Source organism: Amblyraja radiata, chromosome 9 (assembly GCF_010909765.2).
Source record: "Amblyraja radiata isolate CabotCenter1 chromosome 9, sAmbRad1.1.pri, whole genome shotgun sequence".
Taxonomy (NCBI): Eukaryota; Metazoa; Chordata; class Chondrichthyes; order Rajiformes; family Rajidae; genus Amblyraja; species Amblyraja radiata.
The window spans coordinates 49,157,759-49,183,120 of record NC_045964.1 but is presented as its reverse complement, the minus strand read 5'-3'; the positions used below and the strand labels follow the sequence as shown (position 1 = coordinate 49,183,120).

Sequence of the window (25,362 nt, the reverse complement as noted above, 5' to 3'; positions counted from 1 at the left end):
GGTAATGAAGAAGATTGCGCAGCAGTCACTGGACTTTAATAAGGCAATGGACAAGGTTCCACGTGGTAATGGGGTCCAGAATGTTAAGGCACATGGGATCCAAGACGAGATCGATAATTGGGTTAAAAATTCGCCAGGTAATAAGAGACAAAAGGTAATGGTGGATGGACGAGTGTCCAATCGTATGTCTATGAGCATTGTTGCCCGGACTTTTGTTGTTTGTGATATAAGTATATATTAATAACTTGGAAATGAATGTGAGATGTATGATTTGTAAGTTTGCTGATGACATGAAAGTTGGTGGTGTCATGGATAGCAATGGAGATTAGCTAAGTCTGTTCAGGTTAAAGATCAGATGGAAGGTGGGTGGAGTATTGACAGATGGAATTTGATTCTGATGAGTGTGAGACAACGCGTGTCGGGAAGTCAAATAAAGGTAGAACATTTACAATACATGGTAGGTGTGAAAAAATATTGATGAGCAGAGGGACCTGGAGTCAATAGTCCTTGAGACTGGCAAATGGGTAGATAAGCAGAAAGGATTTGGGATGCTTGCCTTAATATGTCGAGACATAGAATATAAAAGATGGAACAATATGTTGTAACTTTACTAGAGTAGTAACTTTATTAAATGGAGTAACTTTACTAAATGTAGAGATGTGAGAGGACAGTTTTTATTTTACACAGAGAGTGGTTGATATCTGTAACCCGCAGCCAGAGGAGATAGTGGAATTAGATGTAATCACATTTAGACAGGCACTTAAACAAGCAAGGTATAAAATAATATGGATCTAAAGCAGGGAAATAGGATTAGTGCAGACAAAAAGGACGTGGTGGGTCGAGGGGCCGTGTCTGTGCTGTAGAGCTCTATGGAAATATGCACAAAGAGCTCTATTCACACACAAAATTATTCAATAGATTCAAGTTTTCTCGTTTTCTCCAAAGATTTGACATGATAAAAGAATGGATCGGCTGGGCTTATATTCACAGATGCAGGAAATATGTTCCCAATGTTGGCGGAGCCCAGAGCCAGGCATCACAGTTTAAGTATAAGGAGTAGGCCATTTAGGACCGAGATGAGGTAATACCTTTTCACACAGTGTTGTGAATCTGTGGAATTCTCTGGCACAGAAGGCAGTGGAGGCCAATTCACTGGATGTATTCAAGAGAGAGTTAGATATAGCTCTTAGGGCTAACAGAATAAAGGGATATAGGGAAAAAGCAGAAACAGGGTACTGATTTTTGATGATCAACCATGATCATATTGAATGGCGGTGCTGTCTCGAAGGGCCGAATGGCCTACTCCTGCTTTCTGTGTTTCTATTTACTGAGTCACAATGGATAAAATCATGTTGGAAATGTAGGATTGCATGTGTACCAAGATGATCTCTAGTCTTCCATAAGTATCAAAAATTAAATTTGATTTTGTAAGAAATGGTCAGTAGCTTACAAGAGCATGAAATGAAGTAAATCAGATGGAGGGCACCATGGTATGAAAGTGGATGTCTCTGAAGAGAAAGGTAGAACTCATTAGAAACGCACAACAGCATGAAAAGTGTGGAACAACTAAATTAATCCCAAAGAGTGATGCAATATTATATGGGACAAAAATTTTGAGAGACTGCACAAATCTTTGTAGTTGGTGGCACGATGGTAGATCTGCTGCCTCATAGCACCAGAGACCTGGGTTTGATCCTGACTACGAGTACCGTCTGTGCGGAGTTTGTACGTTCTCCCCGACACCGCATGGGCTTACCCCGGGTGCTTCTTCCGACATTCCAAAGAGGTACAGGTTTGTAGGTTAACCGGCTTCTGCAAAACCAATGCCCCAAGTGTGTAAGATGCTAAAGTGGCATAACATAGAGCTAGTGTGAGCGGGTGATCGATGGCCGGCATGGATTCAGAGGGCCGAAGGACCTGTTCCAACACTGTATCTCTAAACAATTAAACTAGTCGGCAGAGGATGCGAAAATTGATGTGAGGGAAGAACAAACAAAATACATGTAATGAATGCACAAAATGACCTGTAAGTTAAGCTCTCTTTCTTCATTGCGAAATAAATCTTCATTACTTCTTGCAAATTGAAGTTGGTATATGATGCGTGAAGTTGTGATAAATGATGCGCTGCCTTCCTTCCCACATTCTTACAAGAGCAAATTTAATTAAACACAAATGGAAAGAACAGAGTTTGGGCACATGAATTTGCTTACAGTGCTTACAAGTTAGATTTGTGACTCTCGTGATATATCAGAACTCATTAATATCCTAAATGGTGCCATTGGATAAGCTTCCTGCACACAATGCTGTCATGGATGCTGCAAGTATCTCTAATTACCCAAATCCCATAGGAGAAGTAATCCATGGGAATTGTGCATGGAAGATGTAAAAATAAATGCACTGGTTTCTCAATAAAAAAACAGGCATGGAAGGGTTGCATTTCAATCCAGCCTCATTCAAACAGTTTACTGGAAACAGAGATAACACTCTGCAGGAGGTTTTGGCTAATGAATGCAGGGTGTAGCTACACAAACCCATTTTATTCACACCAATACTTTTGTTCACATTATAAACCCATTGCTACATAAAGGACAGATGGCAAGTCATAATGCAAGTCCAAGTTATAATTGCTGCAATAGCAACAAAATAAAAGAACACTATTTGCAAAGCAATTCAGATGCTGACAATCTGGAATCATAATAGAAAATGTTGGAAACACTCAGCAGGTCAGGTAGCATCTGTGAAGACAAAAACTGAGTTAATTCTTCAGGTCGAGACCTTCCATCAACATGGCATATCTGCTTATTAGTATCTTGAGATAGAAGAAAGAAACAGTGAAAGTCAGGCTTACACTCATCCTAAATCTGAGAATAAATGGTTGCTGTAAGCTTTCGATTAGACAAGCACATGTTCTCTGCAATTAAACTGGCACTTTACCTTGCTTGGAGCCACTTCGATCAGCACTTGGTCCCGTATTTGGAGTGTACTTTGGATTCCTAGTTGAAGCACTTTGCCGTGTCCAGTCAAAATTATCGATCCGGTCTTGAGTGAACCCACAGATCTTATCATTTTCAAATGCACAGTTGAATTCTCCTGTTAACAGATACATGCACATCTCTAACTATGTTATAATGGGTGCATATAACAAAGTATAGTTGAACACTTGTCCATTCAATTTGCAGCTTAAGTATATCATTAAATACTACTTGAGGGATTTGAAAAAGTTCAAATCCAGCAATTTGAAAAAATCTGCTACAGAATCATTTTAACATTTAGAACATCGTTCCCAACATTTGGTGGACCACTGGACGTTATTTGCACTCATTCCCCGACACAATTTTAATTAATTTTGTTCTTCACAATGTTACACAGCTATAAGCTGCAAAAGAACATGGGAAATAGTTTAAAGAGGGTTCTGGAAAAATAACTCAAAAGTTTAAAAGGAGTGTGAGAATTGCTGCATGGGAACCAGGGCCTTGGTGAGTTGAAAGGGGGTGAATTGAAAATTACAGAATAATGAAAGGCCTGGAAAGAATGATTGTGGAGAGGATGTTTCCATTAGTGGGAGAGTCTAGGACCCAAAGCCATAGCCCCAGAATAAAAGGACGTACCTTTAGGAAGGAGAGGAGAAGGAATTTCTTTAGTGGTGCTTCTGTGGAATTCATTGCCACAGTTGGCTGTGGAGCCAAGTCAATGAATATTTTTACGGTCGAGATTGACAGATTCTTGATTAGTAAGGGTGTCAGCGGTTATGGGGCGATGGCAGGAGAATGGGGTTGATAAGGATAGATAGATCAGTCATGATTGAATGGCGGAGTAGACTTGATGGGCCGAATAGCTTAGTTCTGCTCCTAGAATTTATGAACATGGGAACGAGAGATGCCATACTTAAGTGGGAGCGGGTGAACATGAATCACAGTGTGTTTAAAGAGAGCATGGAGAACATCACCTGGTGAACCCGATGCCATGCTGTTGGGGATTTCCAAATGATTGGATTGTGGATTATTGGAGTTGTACTGCAATGATAATCATAAATATAGCTCATAAACAACAAAGCAGCTTTGCTTTGGTGATCATCAATAAATATTACTTTAGAGTTTGCTGATTTCATGTGATATATATTTACGTTCTTTATGGACAATGCAGAGTTAATTACACAAGGCTTTCGTGAATTGCTGGATTGACACTGACTACACATACATGGTCTGAAAGCTGGTGTTAGCACAATAAATTCAGCAGCATATAACGTCTGACATCACCAGGTCATGTTTAGAGCTCAACAAGTGATTTTGTATGTTCCAACAGCAAACACAAACTAAACTAAACTTCTCAGAGACACGGCAGTGCAGCAGTTAAATGAATAAATTATCAACCAGATTGATCCAGAGACACAAGTTCAGATGTCGCCATGGCAACCGGTGAATTTAAATTCAAGTATTACATAAATATGGAATTAAAAATAGCTAATCTCAGTAGCTATGAAACAATCGGATTATGATAACAAAACATCTGATTCACTAATGTCTTTCAGTGAAGGGAAATCTGTCATCCTCACACTGTTCTGACCTCAGTAGAATTACAATCCCAGCAACTTAACTCTTAACTCCTCATTTTGGGGATTTTTTGAGGAGGGAAAACAAAGTCTGCATCACGGGAAGGCATGAAAAATGTCACAAGGAAGGGCCAACTTTAAAAATACTTAGCCAGTAATTGTTCAGTTGATGAATTACATAGTACCTAGAAGAATACAGGCAGGAGCAGACCCTTTGACTCATAATATCTGTGCCACCTATGATGCTAATTTAACTAATCCCATCTGCCTCCATATCCCTATATTCCCTGCCTGTTCATGTGCCTGTCTAAATGCTTTTGAAACATTGCCATTGCATTCCAGGCTCCTACCAATCTGTGGAAAACATTTTTCTTTCAAATCTTCTTTAAACTCTTCCCTTCTTAACTTAAACTACTACCATCTAGTAGGTGTATTTTTAGCATGGGAAAAGGGCTGTTTATCAAACCCATCCATCCTTGAATACTGTTCTGTTAATGAATATTACGTAAATCTGCTAAAACATAATTCTCATGGTCATCTTGTCTAATATCTGATGTGTCTCAGTGTCAAATGTTCTTTGGTGGTCTTATAATTGACCACCAAAAGAACATTTCACTGTGTTAAAGATAGCACATAAGTAGATGTCTTGTTGTTATGGACCCAATTGTTTTGCACATTTTAGTCAGGAGCAGATCCTTTTGAATTCAATGTCTTCTGCATGATCGCTTCAAAGCTAATGATCACCAGTTTCAACAAAGGGAAAGATCATGTTCAAATGATGAAAATAAATCAAAGGTGGTATCCAAACGCCAGAGGCTAATTCTGTTCCTTAACGCAAATCCTTTAGAACTCACCAGTTTTGTCATCCTTTCATCTATGGGCTCAATGGATATTGTAACTTAAAACATAGTGTCTCCCGCGACAAGTTGTACCGCCCAAGAAATTTGAATGAGCTATGATAGCTATTGTAGGCGCATGTGTCATAATTACCTGTAGATAGTTACGAAGCCATATGCTTTTAACAGGCATTTTTCTCTGATGCCAATTTGGGACAGAACTTGAATCGATATGAAGAACTATATTGCATATGGCAGCAAATATACATACAAATTTAGCAAAAGCATTGTGATATTATTCTGCTATTTATTATACACATATGGTTAACAGTTCTACACCACAATTAAATTATAAAATAGACAATAAACAATAGGTGCAGGAGTAGGCCATTTGGCCCTTCGAGCCAGCACTACCATTCAATGTGATCATGGCTGATCATCCCCAAACAGTACCCCGTTCCTGCCTTCTCCCCATATCCACTGACTCCGCTATTTTCAAGAGCCCTATCCAGGTGAGAATTCCCTCTCATCCTAAAATAGATTAAATTAATACAAACATACAAGCCATTTATTATAATATTGTACATTTCCAAGCTCGTTCTGAAAACTTCACTGTTTTATAGCTGAAAGCAAACCTGTGTGTATTTTTAATTGAAAGAGAATTTCATAGATTTTTCCCCCCAAAGTAATCTGAGTACAATGGCGCTAACTACAACAAAGCCTGACCTCTCACAAAAGAATCTTGACTGGGTAGAAGTGCAAGATGCCTAATCATGTGATCAGCCAATTAACACATTGAATGGTGGTGCTGGCTTGAAGGGCCGAATGGCCTACCCCTGCACCTATTGTCTATTGTCATGTCCTAATAGGTGATAATGGCTGAACAACAGATTAACAAGTGCTAACTTTCATTTAAACCTATACATAAAAGAGGAAACTCTTCAGAATTTTTCTCTCATATAAGCCTTTCTGTTTGATTCACTGGAAAAATTAACACTGATATTAGTGAGATATAGATTTGTTTTTATCCACATAAATTTTGCATCTAATTACGTGTTGTCCAGGGCCGGCAAGGTGGCACAGGGGTAGAGTTGCTGCATTACAATGCTTACAGTGCCAGAGACCCGGGATTGTTCCTAGCTACGGGTGTTTGTCTGTATGGAGTTTGTACATTCTCAAGTCAAGTCAAGAGATTTTATTGACATGTGTCCCAGATAGGACAATGAAATTCTTGCTTGCTGCAGCACAACAGAATATAGTAAGCATAAATACAGAACAGTTCAGTGTGTCTATAAAACATAGACCATATATATGTACACATAAAATAAGCAGATAAAGTGCAATAGGCTGTTATAGTTCAGAGTTTGTATGATGGCGAGTTTAATAGCCTGATGGCTGAGGGGAAGCAGCTGTTCATGAACCTGGAACTACCAGATTTCAGGCTCCTGTACCTCTACCTAATGGCAGCAGAGAGATGATTGTGTGGCCAGGATGGTGTGGGTCCTTGATGATGCTGCCAGCCTTTTTGAGGCAGAGACTACGATAGACCCCTTCGATGGTGGGGAGGTTAGAGCCGATGATGGACTGGGCAGTGGTCACATCTTTCTGCATTCTTTTCCGCTCCTGGATGTTCAAGTTGCCGAACCAAGCCACGATGCCACCAGTCAGCATGCTCTCTACTGTGCACCTGTAGAAGTCCGAGAGAGTCCTCTTTGACATACCGATTCTCCGTAATCTTCTAAGGAAGTAGAGGAGCTGATGTGCTTTCTTTATGATTGCATCAATGTGCCGGGACCAGGAAAGATCTTCCGAAATATGCATGCCCAGGAATTTGAAGTTCTTGACCCTTTCCACCATAAACAGGATTGTGAGTCCCAATGCTACCCCTTCCAAAGACCACAATCAATTCTTTGGCTTTGCTGGTGTTGAGAGCCAGGTTATTGTGCTGGCACCATTTGGTCAATCCGTCGACCCCACCTCTATACTCTGACTCGTAACCATCAGTGATTCGTCCCACAACAGTGGTGTCGTCGGCGAACTTGATCTCCCTGTGATCTGCATGGGTTTTCTCCGAGAACTTTGGTTTCCTCCCACACTCCAAAGTTACACAGGTTTGTAGATTAATTGGCTTGGTACAAATGTAAAAATAGTGTAGGATAGTATTAATGTGCGGGGATCGCTGGTGGGTGTGGACTCAGTGGGCCAAAGGGCCTGGTTCCACACTGTATCTCTAAACTAAACTAGTGCTGCAATGATTTTAAACAATGATATTGTGCAGCACTAATATCCCAACCACATCTCAATAATGTAGAAAATAATCAGTATATTACACGTACGATGCATGAATAATAGTCAATACAGAATTAAAAAGGAAGTACAGCAGAACAATGAAGAGTTTATAAAAGTCTAAATATTTCCCACGCGAGGATATACCATTCTATTTCACCTTCACAAATAATTACATGATAAAAATGTTCGTAATGTTGGAAACAAACAGGTTAATTATGTTAATATGTCTTTGTTTTAATTATGCCAAAATATAAGTAGACAGCTTTTTACTTTTAAATATATATCCTCATTAGATTTCAAAGGAAGAATGTTCAATTATGTGAACTAAAGAATAATTTCCATTTCAAGTGGATGACGATTTATAATCCATATAAATGAAGTTATAATTAAGCTTAATTTACATAATCCAATTCTATTTATGCATTAAGAACTGGTAGTGCTAATTTAAACTACTTTGTTCAGACCAGTCCATAAAAGTGAGTAATTATATCAATTTTAACAAAAATTATATGGCAACAAAATGCCCATAATTCCTCATTTCCCTATTCCTCATTTCACCCGATACCTGAGATCTGGCCATATTTTAAATCACTTCTTCCATCCAAAATAACACAAACCATTATCTAAGCATTATTTTGTCTCTCCTCCATCAGACATCTCTGTTTTCTTTTCCTCCAGCCTTTTCTATAAATTCCTAATGTATCCCATTCTGGATTTCTATGACATGTTAACTTTTACTCCCTACATAGAGCCACTTTTCATCCTTCATTTTTATGGCAGAAACAGATAGATTCTTGATTATGAACCTGCTCCTTTATACATCAAAGGAGACATGGTGGAGAGAGTCACTGGCTTTAAGTTCCTGGGAATAAACATCTCCCAGGACCTTAAATGGCAAATGAACACCGTCACTCTCGTGAAGAAGTCACATCAGCGGCTGTATTTCCTGAGGTCTCTGCGGAGAGCAAACGTCTCGCAGCCGCTGCTGTTGTCCTTCTACCGATGCGCCGTGGAGAGTATCCTCTCCTATGGAATCCTGGTGTGGTTTGCTAGCTGTACTGTGGCTGAGAGGAGGGCGTTGCAGGGAATTATAAAAACTGCGCAGAACATTACAAACGCCCAACTGCCCTCCTTGGATGACATATATAGGGCCCGATGCTTGCGCCGGGCCACAAATATCAAGCAGGACACATCCCACCCTGCCAACCACCTTTTTACTCTGCTACCCTCTGGGAGGCGATTCAGGACTCTGAAGGCTCGCACCGGTAGACTAAAGAATAGTTTCTACCCATGTGCGATAAAAGAGCTAAATTCCAACAGAGAATGCTGGGGAAGCAAAATGTAATTCTAAGAAATGCCGCCAAATTCTTTTAAATTCTTTTAAATTCTTTTAAAATACCTATTTATTTTTTACTAATAAGTGTACATATGTGTCAATGGTTGTCGTGTTTGTATTTTTTTAAACCGGAGGAGATGTAATGGAATTTCGTTGCACAGTATTGTGCAATGACAATAAACGTATTCATTCATTCATTAGTACTGGTGTCACGGGTTTTTGGGAGAAGGCAGGAGATTAGGTTTAGGAGGGTGAGATAGATCAGCCATGATTGAATGGCAGAGTAGACTTGATGGGCCGAATGGCATAATTCTGCTCCTTTCACTTATGACTATGATGTCTGCCATCGTATGCAACCAATCCTCTCTCCAAGCCCACATTCACCATCATGATCAAAGACCAGACCATTGTTTAGCACTTGCTCATGACTTTCCCCTTTCCTCTGTCCTTATGCATCCACTCTGGCAAAGAGTTGCCGATTGGAGAAGAACCATGGTCTGGCCTACCGTGTCCTCAAGGACGGCTGTGGGTGGCACCCAGTGGCACGGGCGAGTAGAGGGACGTTGGCTGCTGGTTGATCCAGACATCCAAGGAAAGCGATGGCTGGAGGCTTACCTGGATTGGGCAACACTCATAAGACCTACAGCGAGGATTGGACTGAAAATGGTGACAAAACCTGCAGCCTCTTGCAAGTGGGCTCAGTGGATTATTTCTGTACACTTTGCTAATTGGGGATTATACTTCGGTATGGCAATATTTTACTGAACCGTAAGTAGGAAAATAATTTCACTGATCCAATGGAATAATGGTCCACATTGGACCACTGTTCACCAAAACTACCGTTGGACCATTGTTCACCAAACTCATTTAAATTCATTCTTTCTAGAAGAAAATCATCAGGGTTTATACTCACTGTTAATATTTTGCAATTATTGACCTGCTGGATTTTTGTTTTAATGCCTCCATCTCCGTTAATCCCTAACTGGTACAAACATCCCAATTTTCCTTAGTTTGAAACTTAATCTTGCATTCAATATAAAAAAATATGCCGATTTTAGCAGTTCAGTGTTAATCTGTGTAGCCAACATCAAAAGCTGTTTAGATTGCTGCTAAACATATCCACTACTTCAGAGTCAAATGGATGATTGCAGCAATGAAAACTTTCACCTTAGTTCACTCACCACGGCACCCTGAAATCCTTGATCATTCCATCTACTGCTGCGAAAATAAATAAAGATTCTCAAGCTCGTTTATCTCTAAGATTAAGACCATCTCTTCAATTATCCTATGCTCCATTGAAAGCCTACATCCATCGCCCCTGTTCTTAGGACATTAAACCGTACAGCACAAGAACAGGTCCGTTGGCCCACAATGTCAGTGCCAAACATGATGCCATCTCTTGTCTACCTACACATAAACCATATTTATATAACATATATAACATATGGAGTTTCCCTGCATACTCATATGCCTACCCAAAAGTCTCTTGAATTCCACTACCATATCGGCCTCACCATCCTTGGCAGCGTGTTCCAAGCCCTCACCACCAAAAAATTCACCTTCCCTATAATTCCCTAGATTATGTCTACTTCCCTCTTAAATAAAGGAACATTAACTACTCTCCAATCCTCTGGGACCTCACCTGTGGGTAGAGAAGACACAAAGATCTTTGTCACGGGTCTTGCAATCTCCTTTCTTGCCTCTCTTCAGAACCTGGGATAAATCCCATGAGGTCCTGGGGATTTATCCATTTTAATGCACTTATGGAGCCCCAACACCTTCTTCTTCTTAACCTCAAACTGCCCTTGCATATTAGTATTCTCCACACTGATCTCACTTCCAAGCACAAATTCCTTTCTTCATCCTTGAGCTGTCCTAACTTCTCCCTGGTTGCCCTCTTGTTTCTAGTATAGGTATGAAAAGCATTAGGATTTTCTTTAATGTGCCTTGCCAGCGCCATTTCATAACCCCTTTTGGCCCTTCTAATCACTCGCTTAAGTTCTTTCTTCCTTTCTCTTTCATCAAAGGCCCTGTCTGATCTCATTGTGTTGAACCATGCAAGCACTTTCTTTTCTGTTTTGACCAAAATTGCAACTTCTTTGATCATCTAAGTTCCCCTTATTTTACCATTCATATCCCTCCACCTTACTGGAACATGCCGGTTTGAACTTTGAACAACTGCTCTTTAAACAAATCCCAGATATCAGATGTGGAGTTCCCCAATAAAAGTTGCTCGCAGTGTATTCTCCCCCAGCTCTTGCCTAATGAAATTGTAGTTCGCCTTTCTCTAATTCAAGTTCAAGTGAGTTTATTGTCATGTGTCCCTGTATAGGACAATGAAATTCTTGCTTTGCTTCAGCACACAGAACATAGTAGGCATAATTGAGTACCTTCCCTAAAGTTCTAATCTTCTCCCTTTTCAAAACAATTTCCAACCTATTCCTTTTCACCAGAGATGCTGCGTGACCTGCTGAGTTACTTCAGCTTTTTGTAGCTATGTTTGGTTCAAACTTCTGGAGTTGTGATTGGTATACCCAAAATGCTTTTTGACTGAAACACCAGTAACCTGACAAGGCTCATTTGACCTTATAAATGTTGCCATTTCTAAGTCTTTGGCACTGAGCAGGTCCCAGTCAATAATGGGAAAGTTAAAGTCACTAAGACAACCCTGTTGCTTTAGCGTCTTTCAGTGATTGTTTTATATATCTGTTCCTCTATCTCCCGCTTGCTTGGAGGGACTATACTAAAATCCCATTAGAATGCTTGCACCTTTCTTATTTCTGAGCTTTACCCATATCGCCTCAGCAGACAGAACCTCTAGTATGCCCTCTCTGAGTGACACAATGACAGTCTCCCTGATTAGTAGCTTAACTTCTCCACCTCATTGGCCTCACACTTTCACTGTGGTGAATCTGTGGAATTCTTTGCCACAGAAGGCTGCGGAGGCAAAGTCAGTGGATATATTTAAGGCAGATAAATTCTTGATTAGTACGGGGGTCAAAGGTTACGGGGAGAAGGCAGGGGAATGGGGTGAGGAGGGAGAGATCGATCAGCCATGATTGAATGGTGGAATAGACTTGATGGGCTGAAAGATCCAATTCTACTCCAATCACATGATCTTATGATTTTATGAATATCATAGTGCTGAGCACTGATCCAGGATCTAAGTTCATCTGGTATCTCCACAATACTTACTGCATTGAAATAAACACGCTTCAGCCCATCAGCATCACTATATTCCTTCAACTCTCCCACCCTGCCCATCTTTTGAGACATCGGCCATAATGTCAACCTTTCCATCATTCTTTCCAATTTCTGATCGACTACTTTGGTTCCCACACCCTGCATCTCTAGTTTAAATCATCCTTGCAAGGATATTGATCTCCCTCCAGTTCAGATTCAACCTGTCCCTCTTTTACACATGATTACTGGCCCAGAGAATATCCCAAAAAGGCCTAAAAATCTGAATCCCTGTCCCCTCGCCAACCCTTGAACCATGCATTCATATCCTATCTTCCCATTCCTATCCTCTCCAGAACACGACACTGGGAATAATGCAGAGATAACTGCCCTTGGATCCTGCTTTTGATCTTCTGCCTAACTCCCTATATTCACAACCCAAAAAGGGACCTCATCCCTTTTCCTACCTATGTCATTCCATAAGTTCCAGGAGCACAATTAGGCCATTCAGCCCATCAAGTCTATTTAATAATGGCTGATATATCTTACCCTCTCAGCCCCATTCTCCTGCCTTCTCCCCATACCCCCCTGATAACCTTACTAATCAGGAATATCCACCGTAAAAATAACCATTGACTTGGCCTCCACAGCCATGTGGCAATGAATTCCACAGATTCACTATCCTCTGACTAAAAAAATTCCACCTCATTTCCTTTCTGAAGGTTCGTCCTTTTATTTTGAGGCTATGGCCTCTGGTCCTAGACTCTCCCATTGGTATAAACATCTTCCCCACATCCACTCTACGCAGGTCATTCGTGCCAACATGTGCAACGAGTTCCGGCTGCTCACCCTTGTGATTGTTCTGCAACTGTGCAGAGACTTCCTTGACCATGGCACCAAGGAGGCAACAAACCATCTTGGAGTTTTGTTTGCTGCCACAGAATCTCTGGTCCGTGCCCCTAACTAACGACTCTCCTATCACTACAGCTCCGTCTGACATTTCCCTTCCTGTCCGTGCCTCAGAGCCAGATCCGCCACTGCAGACCGGACCACTGCTGCTGCTGCTGCTCTCACCTGTCCTGACCTCCCCCACAACTGTATCCAAAAGATACCTGCATAGCAAAGTGTGGAGTCATGCATTTTGGTAGTAGGAATAAAGCAGAGACTATTTTCTAAATGGGGAGAGAATTCAGAAATTGGAGGTACAAAGGGACTTGGGAGTGCTGGTGCAGGATTCCACAAATGTTAATCTGCAAATTGAATTGGTAGGAAGGAAAGCAAATGCAATGCTAGCAATTATTTTGAGAGGACTAGAATACAAAATCAGGGATATAATGCTGAGGCCTTAAATGGCGCCGTATTTGCAGTATTTAGAACATTTTGGGCCCCATATCTGAGGAAGGATGTGCTGGCCCTGGAGAGGGTCCAGAGGAGGTTTACGAGAATGATCCCAGGAACGAGTGAGTTAATATTTGACGGCACTGGGCATCTACTCGCTGGAGTTTAGAAGGATGAGGGTGTGACCTCATTGAAACTTACCGAATAGTGAAAGGACTGGATAGAGTGGATGTGGAGAGGATGTTTCCACTAGTGGGAGAGTCTATGACCAGAGGTCATACCCTCAGAATTAGAAGACTAGACTTCGAGTAGACATGATGGACTGAATTACCTAATTCTGCTCCTTTCACTTATGAACTTATGTGTTGAGGGGAATGGTCACAGGGAACTCCAGCACTCTCTGCCTTCTCCCTTTCCTTGTGGTAACCCATCTATTTCCTGCCTGTACCTTAGGTGCCACCACCTCATTGTAATTCCTATTTATGTTGCTCGCATACCTCAAGGTGTTAGTGACTTGACTTTTGGAAGTCAAAGCAGAGTAGGACCTTCACAGTGAATGGCAGGTCCTGGGGTGTGCTGTAGAACTGAGGGATCTAGGAGTGTAGGTACGTAGTTCCTTGAAAGCGCTATCACAGGTGTCAAGAATGCTTTTGGCACATTGACCCTCATCAGTCATGGTAGTGAGTACAGAATTTGGGATGTTATGTTACAGTTGTACACGACATTGGTGAGGCTGCATTTGGAGTGTTGTGTTCAGTTTTGATCACCTTGCCATAGGAAGGATGTTGTTAAGCTGGAAAGAGTACAGAGGAGACTTACGAGGATGTTGCCAGGATTTGAGGGTTTGAGCTACAGAGAGAGATTGGGCAGATTAGGACTTTATTGCTTGAAGCGAAGGAGGATGAGAGAATGATCGTCTAGAGGTATGTACGTACGATCATGAGGAAAATCAATAGGATGAATGCACGGTATGGAGTCCTTTATCCAGGTTCGGGGAAACAGGAATCAGAGTACATGGGTTTAAAGTGAAAAGGGAAAGATTTTCACAGAGTGTGGTGGGTAAATGGAACAAGCTGCTTGAGGAGGTAGTTAAAGCATGTACTATAACAACATTTAAAATACGTTTGGACAGGTGCATGGATAGGAAAGATTTAGAGAGATATGGGCCAAATGTTGGCAGGAGGAACCAGTATGCAGTATGTTGGTTGCCATGGGTAAGTTGGCCCAAAGGTCCTGATTCCTACCCGTATGACACAGTGACTCCCCTGTTGATTTTTCCAAAATGTTTCCCTTCATTTCAAAATGGCTGCAGTTTTGGGTTTTAGGTGAAGTTTTGAGTTGGGATCCTTCTTCGGATTGATTGTAATGAGAAGGGGATGTGAAAGCTGGAAGGGATGCAGGGGCAGACCAAAGCCTAGCATGTGATATGTGGATAGGGGTGTGGGGGGGCTTTGATTGGCAGATGGTTGGACAAAGGCCAGAGATGAAAAGGCAAAAAAAGTGTGATCTTAGGATAGAATAGGTGTGAATGGTAAAGCCTGAGGAAGTGGAAATAATGTAAGTAGAAGGGGACAGGGAGAGGGAGAAGAGGAGAAAACCAGGTGGGGCTTAGGGAAGGGAGGGGGAAAAGGGGAAGTGGAGGGGGGAAGTTGATGGGGGGGGTCAGTTGTAGGTTTGTTACCTAAAATTGGAGATTTGAAATGTTCATACCATAAGGTTATTACCGAAGATAGACACTAAATGCTGAAGTAACTCAGGCAGCATCTCTGGAGAGAAGGAATGAGTGATATTTCAGGTCGAGACCCTTCTTCAGTCTGAAGGCACTGAAAGTGCTGTGAAGTGGCTTGAGATGTTTTTGTATTTTCAGTCTGAAGAAGGGTCGCGACCTGAAACATCACCCATTCCTTCTCTCCAGAGATGCTGCCTGTCCTGCTGAGTTACTCCAGCATTTTATGTCTACCTTCGGTTTAAACCAGCATCCGCAGTATACCATAAGGTTATAAACTACTCAAGCGGAACATAAGGCGCTGTACCTCCAGTTTGTATATGGCCCCTATCTGGCGCTTTTCCAAATCCCACTTGCCCCATGCACTGCCCCAAAGTCCAATGTAAAATCATGAATGCATTGATATCATGCTGTGCCTTCTTATGGCTTATCATCCACTTTGAATGATAACTGCTATGAAGTGGCTTGAGATGTTTTTGTATTTTAAAGGCACCATAAAAATGCAAGCGTTTTTATTTATCAGCTACCGAAGATTGTGATTTTGCATTATATTTCATGGTGTATCATATCAATGAATTTAAAATATTAACATAATAACTTCATGTCCACTTTAGCACATGAAACCTCTAACATTCAATCCACATTCATTGAAACAGTTCACAGCTATAATTCTATAATTCAACCCCCTTATCGCTATAGATCTTCAACCGTGTATTAAACCATTTAAGTGGGTATTAATATGTTGATGTCATCCTTCTCACTGTAAAATGTAACATTTTATTCTAAGTTCAATTAATAACAGTGTCATTATATCTTAATATCTTTCCAACCCTTTGATAAATGTACCTCAGTACAATTAACTGTATAATTTGAATTTAAAATTATTGAATAAGACTGCATGTACTGATACATGGTGGGCATTAAGTATGGTCTACATTAAGGTTAATGAATGCATCAAAAAAACAATTGCTGCAATTTTTTAATCCATCTAATGAAAATGAGCATTTCTGAAATTTTGTAATAGCAGTACCACAATATCCTAATTTTCCAATTTCATCTCTATCTGTGTCTTCCACTACCTCCACGGAGATCTCTGCCTATTGATTATTTATCTCTTTTTTAACTGTATCTTTCTATCCATCTGAACCAACACATCACTGATCTCTCACTATCACTCTCTATATCCATTACATTGGCATTGAAATACTGTACATCCATTCTAATGCATTAAGGATGCAGACCATCTGCTACTTACCTCCTGATCTCATTTGCAGTTAGAAACATAGAAACATAGAAAATAGGTGCAGGAGTAGGCCATTCGGCCCTTCGAGCCTGCACCGCCATTCAATATGATCATTACTGATCATCCAACTCAGTATCCTGTACCTGCCTTCTCTCCATACAGTTGTTCTATGCCACAGTGTGCAATTTGCTTGAGAAGAACTACATCTTGATCAGGTATACTTGTATTGCCTTTGACGTTAATTCTGTTTGATTTTTGCTTTTGGGCCCAAGGAGTCTTCAAAGATCCATTACAGGTGACCTCCCTAAAGGAATGCTAAGGATGCTTTAGCCGCAGCAGAAGCTTGGGTTTCATTTCTGAAAATGCTTAGCTGTAATTAAGCTTCAGCTTCTGTAATTAAGCTGGTTAATATCCGACCAAACTGGGTCTTCTCTGCTATTAATAATGAATTATCACTGACAGGAACACTGCAATTTAGAATTACCAGTACACATTTATTACAAGAGTTAATGTCTATTGTGATTATTAAACTCATCAATATGTTCAGGCAATATACAGGCTTCCTGAGCACATTGGGGTATGAAGCAAGTTTCACTTGCAGAATACATTTGCAGTGTTAGTGTTTTGTGCCTGTGATTCTACTCATAAAAAGTAACCAATATTTTCAAATTAGCTAAAATTTAGTTCATTAAAAAAGCATCAGATCATGCAGTTGAATACATTTTGCCAATGTTAAAACTGCATGGTGCAATTTTCTCTGCATCTGCTGTTTTATACCTACATGAATTATGTTTGTTCAATGCCAACATTTTTTATAGTTCTTTATATCATAATTTCACCAATTAAAGCTCCTAACCCACCAGTAACTTGACTCTTGTGGTTGAGACATGAACCGTCTCAACCACAATTATGGCAGCTGTTAGAATGAACAAAAAATATATAAAAAGGTATAGAAACATAGAAAATATGTGCAGGAATAGGCCATTCGGCCCTTCAAGCCATTCAATATGATATGGCAGATCATCGAAAATCAGATCCCCGTTCCTGCTTTCTCCCTATATCCTTTGATTCCGTTAGCCCTAAGAGCTATATCTAATTCTCTCTTGAATACACCCGGTGAATTGGCCTTAACTGCCTTCTAAGGCAGAGAATTCTACAGATTTGCAACTCTCTGGGTGGAAAATGGCCTACCCTTTATTCTTAAACTGTGATGCCTGGTTCTGGACTCCCCTAACATCGGGAAAATCTTTCCTGCATCAAGAAACTGGTATTTCAAATGACTCAGCCAATTCATAAACACTTCTGATCTTTGCCTGCAAAGTATGTAGACCAGCGCCATGTACCTATTTACTTTGTCCCATGACACCATCATAGAGATACAGTTCCCAGTCAATTTGCTGGATCAGATGAGGTCCATTGCTAGATATGACAGACTCAGCTTCAATGGTAGCACATCTCAAAATAAATTAGGGAGACTTAGAACATAAAACATAGAAGAGTACAACACAGGAACAGAACTTTTGGGGCCACTTTCAGAGACTCGGACCACAAAATACTTTTGTACAGGGTCTGTTAAGGGTCTTATGCTGTTATGGGTCTTGCCATCTATATTACTAAAAGTATGATCTTGACCACTTACTGTTGTTCTGTATATCGATTTTAGAAAAAAGCGCTGCCACTTACGGCTGTGATTTTTGGCCATCTTACTCAGAGTCCCCCTCCGCTGCACAGGACAAGATGATTTTTCCCATTCAAAAGAGTTATTAGTGTTTTAAAAATGTTGAGATTCCTCTCCTGTCAATCACACCATGAAGGCCACACCCCTTCTGGTGGGAGGGGGGAGGGACTATAAAACCCAGAATTGTGGGCGTGGCTCAGTCTCTGCAAGATGGAGGAGGGAGAGGTCACGACTCGCTGTCTTTAGTGGCTTTGCACCCTGCTTGAAATGGTATGAAACTGCACTTGAATTTGGTGTCCTTGCACCCTCTTTGAAGTGGTAAGAAACTGCACATGAATTTGATGGCCTTGCACCCTGCTTAAAATGGAATTTCATGGAATAGCCATGAGTCAACTGCCAGCCCACCAGCCATGAGTGAGTGAGCTGCCAGCACAACAGGCTTGATTGACTGAGCCGCCAGCCTGAGAATCCATTTGGCCCACAATGTCCATACTAGCCCTCTGTAAACCAGTCCCTTCAGCCCACAACACCCATATTAGCACTCCAGAAAGCCCCCCCCCCCCCCCCCACCCACTGCTGGCCACCAATATTGGAATATTGCGTTGGGGGACCAGCCCTCCCGTGTGATGCTGGGACCCAACGGGTCCCACTTAGTCTAGTTAATTCTATAATTTCCCCATACAGCCAATTTCCCAAAGTGCAACACCTCACACATGTTCGTATTAAATTCCAAGTGCCATTACTCCACTTATTTCTGTAATCCATATTCCGCTGTATAATTTGATTGAATTTGTCACATTCGGCAATCTCAGCAATCTTGGTGTCATCAGCAAACTTACTAACCAGCCCTTTAAATTTACAGCCAAGCCATTTATATTTATTACAAACAACAAAGGTCCCAGCACAGATCTCTGTGGATCATCACTAGTCACAGACCCCCAGCCTGAATATTGTCCTGTCTAAGAAGGAACTGCAGATGCTGGAAAATCGAAGGTAGACAAAAATGCTGGAGAAACTCAGCGGGTGAGGCAGCATCTATGGAGTGAAGGAAATAGGCAACGTTTCAGGCCGAAACCCTTCTTCTGAAGCTAATGCAGAAGCTGATCTGGCCCGAAACTTTGCCTATTTCCTTCGCTCCATAGATGCTGCCTTACCCGCTGAGTTTCTCCAGCATTTTCGACTACCCTGAATATTGTCCTTCTGCCTTCTGTCAGTAAGCTAGTTATTAATCCATATGACCAAGTCACTATTAATCCCATGCACTTTAACCTTCTGGATCAGCTTAACATGGGGGACGTCATCAAATGCTTCACTAAAATTCATGTAGCCAACATCTCCCCTCATTGATCACCTTTGCCACCTCCTCAAAAAACGTGATCGTGTGGCGAGTGTATGGAACGAGCTGCCAGAGGAGGTAGTTGAGGCAGGTGCTATTGAAACATTTAAGAAAAATATGGACAGGTGCATGGATAGGACAAGTTTGGAGGGATATGGGCCAAACACAGGCAGGTGGGAGAAGTGTAGAATGGGACATGTTAGTTGGCGTGGGCAGGTTCGGCTGTAGGGCCTGTTTACATGATGTATGACTATGATTTTATGATCTATTTTTCACAGCCACTCTCTCTGTTCAAACAAAGGGGCTTGGTCTGCAGTAGCACTAACCTGGTGCAGGTTCAGCAGGCAGTTTTCATTGTGTAAATGCAGGGATTGCAGCAAGCTTGTGCTCTACCGCGTGACTCCATCATGGGTGCAATTTGGGAAGTTTCATTGGAAAATTGGCAATAAAGCTCTGCTGGTAGGAATGGAACTTCCGCATTCATATCTGAATCCCAAATTTCTAAAGGGCCTGTCCCACTTAGGTGACTTTTTGGCGAGTGCAGGAGACTCTGCGCTCGCCACATGGTCGCCACATGTTCGTTGGTGGTCTCTGGTGAGTCTCCTTCATGGTTGCGAGGAGTCCACACATTCTGGGAACTAGTCACGGCGTCAGTATGGTCGCGGCAAATTTTTCAACATGTTGAAACAATTTTCTGCAACCAAAAATTGGTCGCCATGGAGATAATCGATAATCCTGTAGTCGTAGGTGCAGTTGTAGTGGGGTCGCCATGTAGTTATTCGTAGTCGAGATAGTTGTAGGTAGTTTTAGTTAATCGCCTTTGCTGACCGGTCATTTTCATTGGCTCATTGGGGGGAAAAAACGTAAGCACGAGATTTCAGAACCAAGGAAAACTGACCGGTAATGTTAAATGCCCGCTGAACTTCACAGCTGTGGCTCTCTGGCTTATTAAAAGTTGTCTGGCTTCTGAAAAGTGTCTCTACTCCTTCTCCACTCCTTCTCCCCCCCCCCCCCCACTCCTTTAAAGGACTTATCGTACTCTGTGCTAGCCCTCTTAACCTTCCTGTTCATCGCGGAGTGTGTCTGTATCACCTTGGCTATGCACTGTTTGAATTTCAGACAGCGCTCCCCCGCTTGCCCTGGCCCCCTCCTTTGCGGTGTGTGTGAGTGTGAGTGTAAGTGTGTGTGTGTGTGTTCCACTCTGACAGTCGCCATTCCAGTTCCCAGTTTTTCAGGCGAGTGCCGGCAACTTGACAGTCACCGGCAGTCTGCTGAAAAATCGCCTAAGTGGGACAGGCCCTTAACTTTGCTATGTGAAGAAGGAAATGATAAGGTTGGACTGATAGGGTTGTCAGCATTTCCAGATGTTCCCAACCAATACTTTATACTTCATTTGATTTTGCCCATGGGTCTGCGTTGCCCAAATTATTTACTGACCACCGACTTCCCAACGAAACACTGTACAGACATCTGTAAGGAGGCACTGAGACAAAATGGGAACCAATATCGAAGACGCATATCATCCTGGCAATGCTCTCGTTTCATTTCTACCATCGGGAAAAAGATATAGATAATAAGATTGAGGAATAGATCGAGTAGATGCACAGTCTCTTGCCCAGAGTAGGTGAATCGAGGACCAGAGGAAATAGGTTTAAAGTGAAGGGGAAAGATTTAATAGGAATCTGAGTGGTAAATTTTTCACACAAAGGGTGGTGGGTGTATGGAACAAGCTGTCAGAGGAGGTAGTTGACTCTGGGACTATCCCAACGTTTAAGAAACAGTTAGACAGGTACAAGGACAGGATAGGTATGGAGGGATATGGACCAAATGCAGTCTGGTGGGACTAGCGTAGCTGGGACATATTGGCCGGTGGTGGAAAGTTGGGCCTGTTTCCACACTGTATCACTCCATGACTATTGAGTCTGAAAAGCATGACCACCAGGTTCAAGAATAGCTATTTCCTCCTACCATCAAGCTCTTGAAAACTACACATTAACCAACTTCTATGGACTGTCTTTGATTGCACTAAGGACTGCAGAGTTTTTGCACTAGTATTGTGGTTAATAATTCATTCAATATATTTGTTTATTGTATAATATCTATTTGCATTCTGTTTACAGGGCTCTAATGCTGCTGCAAGCAAGATGTTTAATTTCCATTGTGGGTTCATATGACAATTAAACACTTGACTTGACTTTCTTGACATTAGTTCAGAATAATAGATTTATTTACAATAATCATTGATGTTTCTTCTTGCGCCAAGGTCAGCCTGGTCTCCTCTTTCCCAACCAAGGTTTTAACACATGTGTAAATCTTGCATTAATCACAACCAAGTTGATAGTTTCCCCAGTAGCTTCAGTTGGTTCATTAACAGAAAGACAAACAAGCAATGGTCCTAACACTGGATTATGATAGGAAGTGGTTCTAAGCAAGGCTGCTGTATAATAATAATAATAATACATTTTATTTTCGGGCGCCTTTCAAATCTCAAGGACACCTTACAAAGATTAACAGAAGAGAAAAAAACATATAGTCGGAGAAAAATAAATAATAAGGACATCATCAATATACAAATTAAAGATAGAAATCGCTCCAAAGACACAAAATCAAAAAACACAATGTGAAGAGAGAGCAGCGGCAGCTAAAGCGCGCCAGCGTCCACTCTCCCTTCCGACAGCCATCTTGGACACAGACTAACATAGTAACTACATACAAAAAAATCATCCCCCCACAGTGGTTACCACTGTGGGGGAAGGCACAAAGTCCAGTCCCCAACCCCAGTTCTCCCAAAAGTCAGGCCTATTGAGGCCACCGCTATTGCCTCTACGGAGGCCCGATGTTCCTGGCCGTTCTGGCCGTGTGGAGTTGCCCCGGCGTCGGCAGAGTCCTCACAGTGGCTGGGCCACCTGGAACAGCCGCTTCCTAGCAGGGGATTGTCGGCTTCCGAAGCCGACAGGGACGCACCGGGTTGGAGCTCCCAGGCTCCCGATGTTAAAGTCGGCGCCGCCCGCTCCGCTCCGCTCCACAGACCCGCAGCCCGGAGGTGTTGAACACGGCGGTCACAGCTCACCGGAGCTCCAGCGCGTCGATCCAGCACAGCGACCCAAGCAAGGCATCGCCCGCTCCACGATAGCGCTCCAGCGCTGTGCCGCCAACGAAGCCGAGGTGCTGGGCGGTCCCCGCCAGGAAACAGCGCTCCAAGCCTGCTGGTAGGCCACGAGGACGGGTCGACGGGCAGCCCGGAGAAAAAGCTGCCTCACCGACCAGGTAGGGACCTAGAAGTAAGATTACCTCCTTCCCCCCACATTAAGAAATCCATTTCTCCTACAAATGAAAAACAAGACTTACTAAAAAAATGGGAAAAAAATGGATTAAATGGATGGCTGCTGGTTAGCAGCCGTTCCCCAAGATGGCTCCTCCTCCCGATGTTGTATGAACAACAAACAACTGGCTATAAGGACCAAGGCAGTCCTTTCAGGGAAGGCAGAGGTTCATTTGCACCTCCTCCAACCTCATCTACTGTATTCGCTGTTCCTGATGTGGACTCCTATATATCAGCAAGACCAAGCCCAGGCTTGGCAATCATTTCAGTAAACACCTCCGCTTAGTCCACTTAGGCCTGCGCGATCTCCCGGTTGCTAAACACTTTAACTCCCACCCTCATTCCGATATTGGCCTTTCTGTCCTGGGCCTCCTCACTGCCAGAGGCACAAATTGGAGGAACATCACCTAATATTTCGCTTGGGCAGCTTAAAACCCAGCGATATAAATATTGATTTCTCTAACTTTAAGTAACCCTTGCTTTCCTCTGTCCCTCCCCCACCCAAGTTCTCCGACTAGTTTCACTGTCCTCCTGATTAAATTTTACTGATTATGCCTCATTGTCACCTTCCCCTCAGCTAACAATGAACTATGCTGCATTTCTTTGAACATTGTCTGCTTTGATCTGTCATTTTCACACCTCACCCGTCCATATCTCTAGCCCTCTTCTCCCCTGACTCAGTCTGAAGAAGGGTCTCGACCCGAAACGTCACCCATTCCTTCTCTCCAGAGATGTTGCCTGCCCACTAAGTTACTCCAGCATTTTGCGTTTATCGGTTTGCTATGAGAATTCATCCACTTCTGTATCTAACCGGTGGTGCCAGCAATGGCTGCCTCGCCAACAGTCTGTCTGTTCCTTCCTTCTTTGTTGTTTTAATAGTATGTGCTAAATGTATGTTTTTAGTGTTCTTTAGCTTGTTTTATGTCGGGTGTGGGGTTTGGGAGAAACTTTTTTTAATCTCTTACCTCGACGGAGATGCGATTTTCTTCCGTATCATATATCCGTCCGCACTGCGGCCTAACACCGAGGCGTTAGCGGCCTTTGCTGGAGACCGATTTCGGCAGTTCCAACTGCGGGAAGTTGCGGACTTACCATCGTGAAGCTCGCAATCCCTGTCGGGGATCGACTTCGGAGCTCCAACCGCGGGATCCTGCGGACTTTAACATCGTGGAGCTCGCCGTCCCTGGTTAGAGACCGGCATCAGGAGCTCCAAGCCGCAGGAGCTTCGACTGCCACGACGCGGAATGATCAATCGTCCTGACGAAGGGGCTTCGGCCGCCTGCTGCGGGGGCTTCGATCGCCTCGACTGCAAATGGTTCGACTGCCCCCGACCGTGAGAGAATAAAGAGGAAGAAGTTTGGACTTTATTGCCTTCCATCACAGTGAGGAATGTGGGGAATGTGGGTGGATGTTTATGTTAACTTTTATGTGGTTGTGTATCTTGTTGTTTTTTTTTAGTATGTCTGTATGGTAATTTGCATGTCACTGTACCTTAATTGGTACACATGATAAAAAAAGACCTTTGAAACCTTTGAAAGACCTTTAACTCTTGATTTATTCTCCAAACCCAAATCACTTCAGTTGTAGTTTACGGCAGTCATTCCAAGATAATAATCATTCCGAACTTGGAACAAAGCAGATACTTTCACGGTTTGGGTTCACAGGCCTGAAGAGGCTTGAACAGTTGAATAAGCAAAGCAAACTGTGATTGAGAAGAACACACTCCAAGGCATTTTTATACTCGGAGGCAATAAAGCAAAACTTTTCATGTCATCTGAATGTGACTATTCTGCCAGCTGTTGGAATCCAAGCATTTGAAGTTGAAGATATTTTTGTTTCCACGCATTATATTTTGTAAACACAAAGTGACACCAACAGTGAATACTGCGGCCTTAACCGTCCGGCCAGAACACTCATCAATCAATAGTAACAGAGTGGTTATGCCAGCGAAAAAATATAAAGAACTTACCCAAATGTGGATTTGTCATGGGAGCTGCAAAAAAAATAAATGGTAGAGTGAGTCCTTATTGTTACCCCACAATATCCAATCCTTTAAATCATTTCTCTCCATTCCATTTTCTCAATTCCTAAAACCTTTTTCACATCAGGACAATTCAAGCCATGGATATTATGGTACATTCATTCATTTGCAATTTTCTCCCCTCAAGCCCATTGTGGCAATTCAGTAATTATATCCAATGAACAATTTATTTCAGAACCAAAAACCTTTACTACTTAATTTAAAAATTCAAATGTAGCTGCAATGGACAATTTCTCATATAAGGAGATGGCATTTAATGCAACATTTTTTTAGATTTCCATATTTCCAGGTACCAAATATGAGAACCAAAGCTTTCTAGTTGGAGATTATCTTGTATCTACTCAGACAAACTCATACTGCATCCTCACACCAATAAGAGCATTTCTTTTTCTTTTCCTTTTAATATTAGATCTAACTCATGTTTCCGCAGAGTCCTTCCTGGATATGGAAACAAAATAACGGAAATGCATTGATCAATGTACTTCAAT

The 25,362-nt window shown here is 42.1% G+C and overlaps 1 protein-coding gene across 2 annotated transcripts in view; it reads right to left on the bottom strand.

The window, feature by feature from the left end:
* mdga2 (MAM domain containing glycosylphosphatidylinositol anchor 2) overlaps window positions 1-25,362 on the bottom strand; it is a 1,081,316-nt gene that overhangs the window by 102,054 nt on the left and 953,900 nt on the right. Inside the window, exons 12-13 of one of the 2 annotated variants that reach the window (XM_033027337.1) lie at window positions 24,803-24,826; window positions 2,935-3,090 (exon numbers count right to left, since the gene is read on the bottom strand). In XM_033027337.1, coding sequence (XP_032883228.1) covers window positions 2,935-3,090; window positions 24,803-24,826 — 180 coding nt within the window. The remainder of the gene's footprint in view (window positions 1-2,934; window positions 3,091-24,802; window positions 24,827-25,362) is intronic. The other variant, XM_033027338.1, reaches the window with a different exon arrangement.